The 1,458-nt window shown below is 43.5% G+C and overlaps 1 protein-coding gene across 1 annotated transcript; it reads left to right on the top strand.

The window, feature by feature from the left end:
- Nucleotides 1-538: 538 nt before the first annotated feature.
- Nucleotides 539-971, top strand: Pmar_PMAR012954 (dynein light chain 1, putative; the record flags this gene model as incomplete). The annotated part of the gene is made up of 3 exons (XM_002784444.1): nt 539-601; nt 649-760; nt 814-971. The coding sequence occupies 3 exons, from the start codon at nt 539-541 to the stop codon at nt 969-971; spliced, it is 333 nt and encodes a 110-aa protein (XP_002784490.1).
- Between the last annotated feature and the right edge of the window lie 487 nt (nt 972-1,458).

Here is a 1,458-nt window from a genome sequence, read left to right as displayed (position 1 = left end):
TACATGTAGATGTAGTGGTACGGTAGTATCAGGCTGATACGATCTTCCTCTTCGCGAAGAGGAATCTAATAGTAATAAAGCATGATAGGCGATAACATCTTCAACTTGGTGAAGACTCCGACACTTGCTGTTGAATGTGAACGAAAGATGGTATGCGATCGTCGCCAGCACGCCGAGGCCCACTTCAGTGATTTTCATCGGCTCGCGAATCGTATCCAAGTATGATAGTATTTTCCCGATCAACTAGTGCTTTCTTTTAGCTCTTGGGACCCAGACTTCTCACTCGAGGCCGCGAGTGGCCCTGTTGTTCTTTGTAAAGGATCTTGCGTGCATGTGCTTGACGTAACCCTGCGAGTCGGGTATCCCAACAGAAGCAGTCCGCGATGGACACGGTACGCGAAACCGGAAGCTTTCGTAGTGCAAATGCGGCAGGAAAAAGCTCGTTCGAGAGGTCCGTCGTGGACCTCAAGCTCAGGACTATAAACCGTGTTGCTTATTGTTCGTTATTTCCTCCGCAGCGCTTCTGAATTCTTAAACCATGCCTGAGGGAAAGAACATCGTTTCCGATATGGACGAGAACTGCGAAATGAGGACTGATGCCGTAACAGAAGAATATGCAAGTCGCTATCGATCAACTGTCATTTCAAGGTGACACAAGCCTCGATTGCTATTCAAAAGTACAAGACTGAGAGCGAAATGGCGAAGCACATCAAGGCATTCTTCGATGGGAAGTATGATCCGAATTGGATGTGCGTCGTTGGTGAGCTCAGGGACACCCTACACCCACGTTTGTGGTTAGTGTATCGCTGGTAGGTAAGGACTTTGCCAGCTTCGGTACGTACGAGACGAAGACTTATCTCTTCTTCTACATCGGACAGATTGCTGTAAGGATCGACGTCGGTCATTCTTCCTGCTTCCTGTGTTGCAACTCGTGCAGTACAAGGAATAAGCTCCTCCTCATATATCAGTAACGGTAGCGGCTGTGACTGGTTCACTCTACCGTATGTTAGCTTAATAACACTCATACCTTCATCTATATACACGTGTATACCTATCAAAGTGATGAAGTGATTATCTATATATTAATTCATGCATTTATCTATATATAAATCTATATATTAGCCTTTATTATCACTTATATATTAATCCATATATTCGTCCATATAACCATCTATATATTAATCTATATATTTGTCTATATAATCATCTATGCATCTGTCTGTATTCCTGTCTGCATATTGGTGTATATATTTATCTCTACTGATTACGCGAAACAATGATTTTTCGAATTTGCCTAAGAATAAGGACGCTCCTAAGTTAGCAAACGGAGGACTCTGTTTGTAGGTACTCCTCTATAGGATGTTCTAGCCGGGAGCACTGCATGACTCTTGTGCTCTCGTCACACTTGTTGATTATCACGCTTCTGGTTGCGTTGAAGCAGTGTTGTTGTTAATACAT

This window comes from Perkinsus marinus, assembly GCF_000006405.1.
Source record: "Perkinsus marinus ATCC 50983 genomic scaffold scf_1104296935298, whole genome shotgun sequence".
Classification (NCBI taxonomy): domain Eukaryota; phylum Perkinsozoa; order Perkinsida; family Perkinsidae; genus Perkinsus; species Perkinsus marinus.
This window is presented reverse-complemented; position numbering and strand designations above follow the sequence as displayed.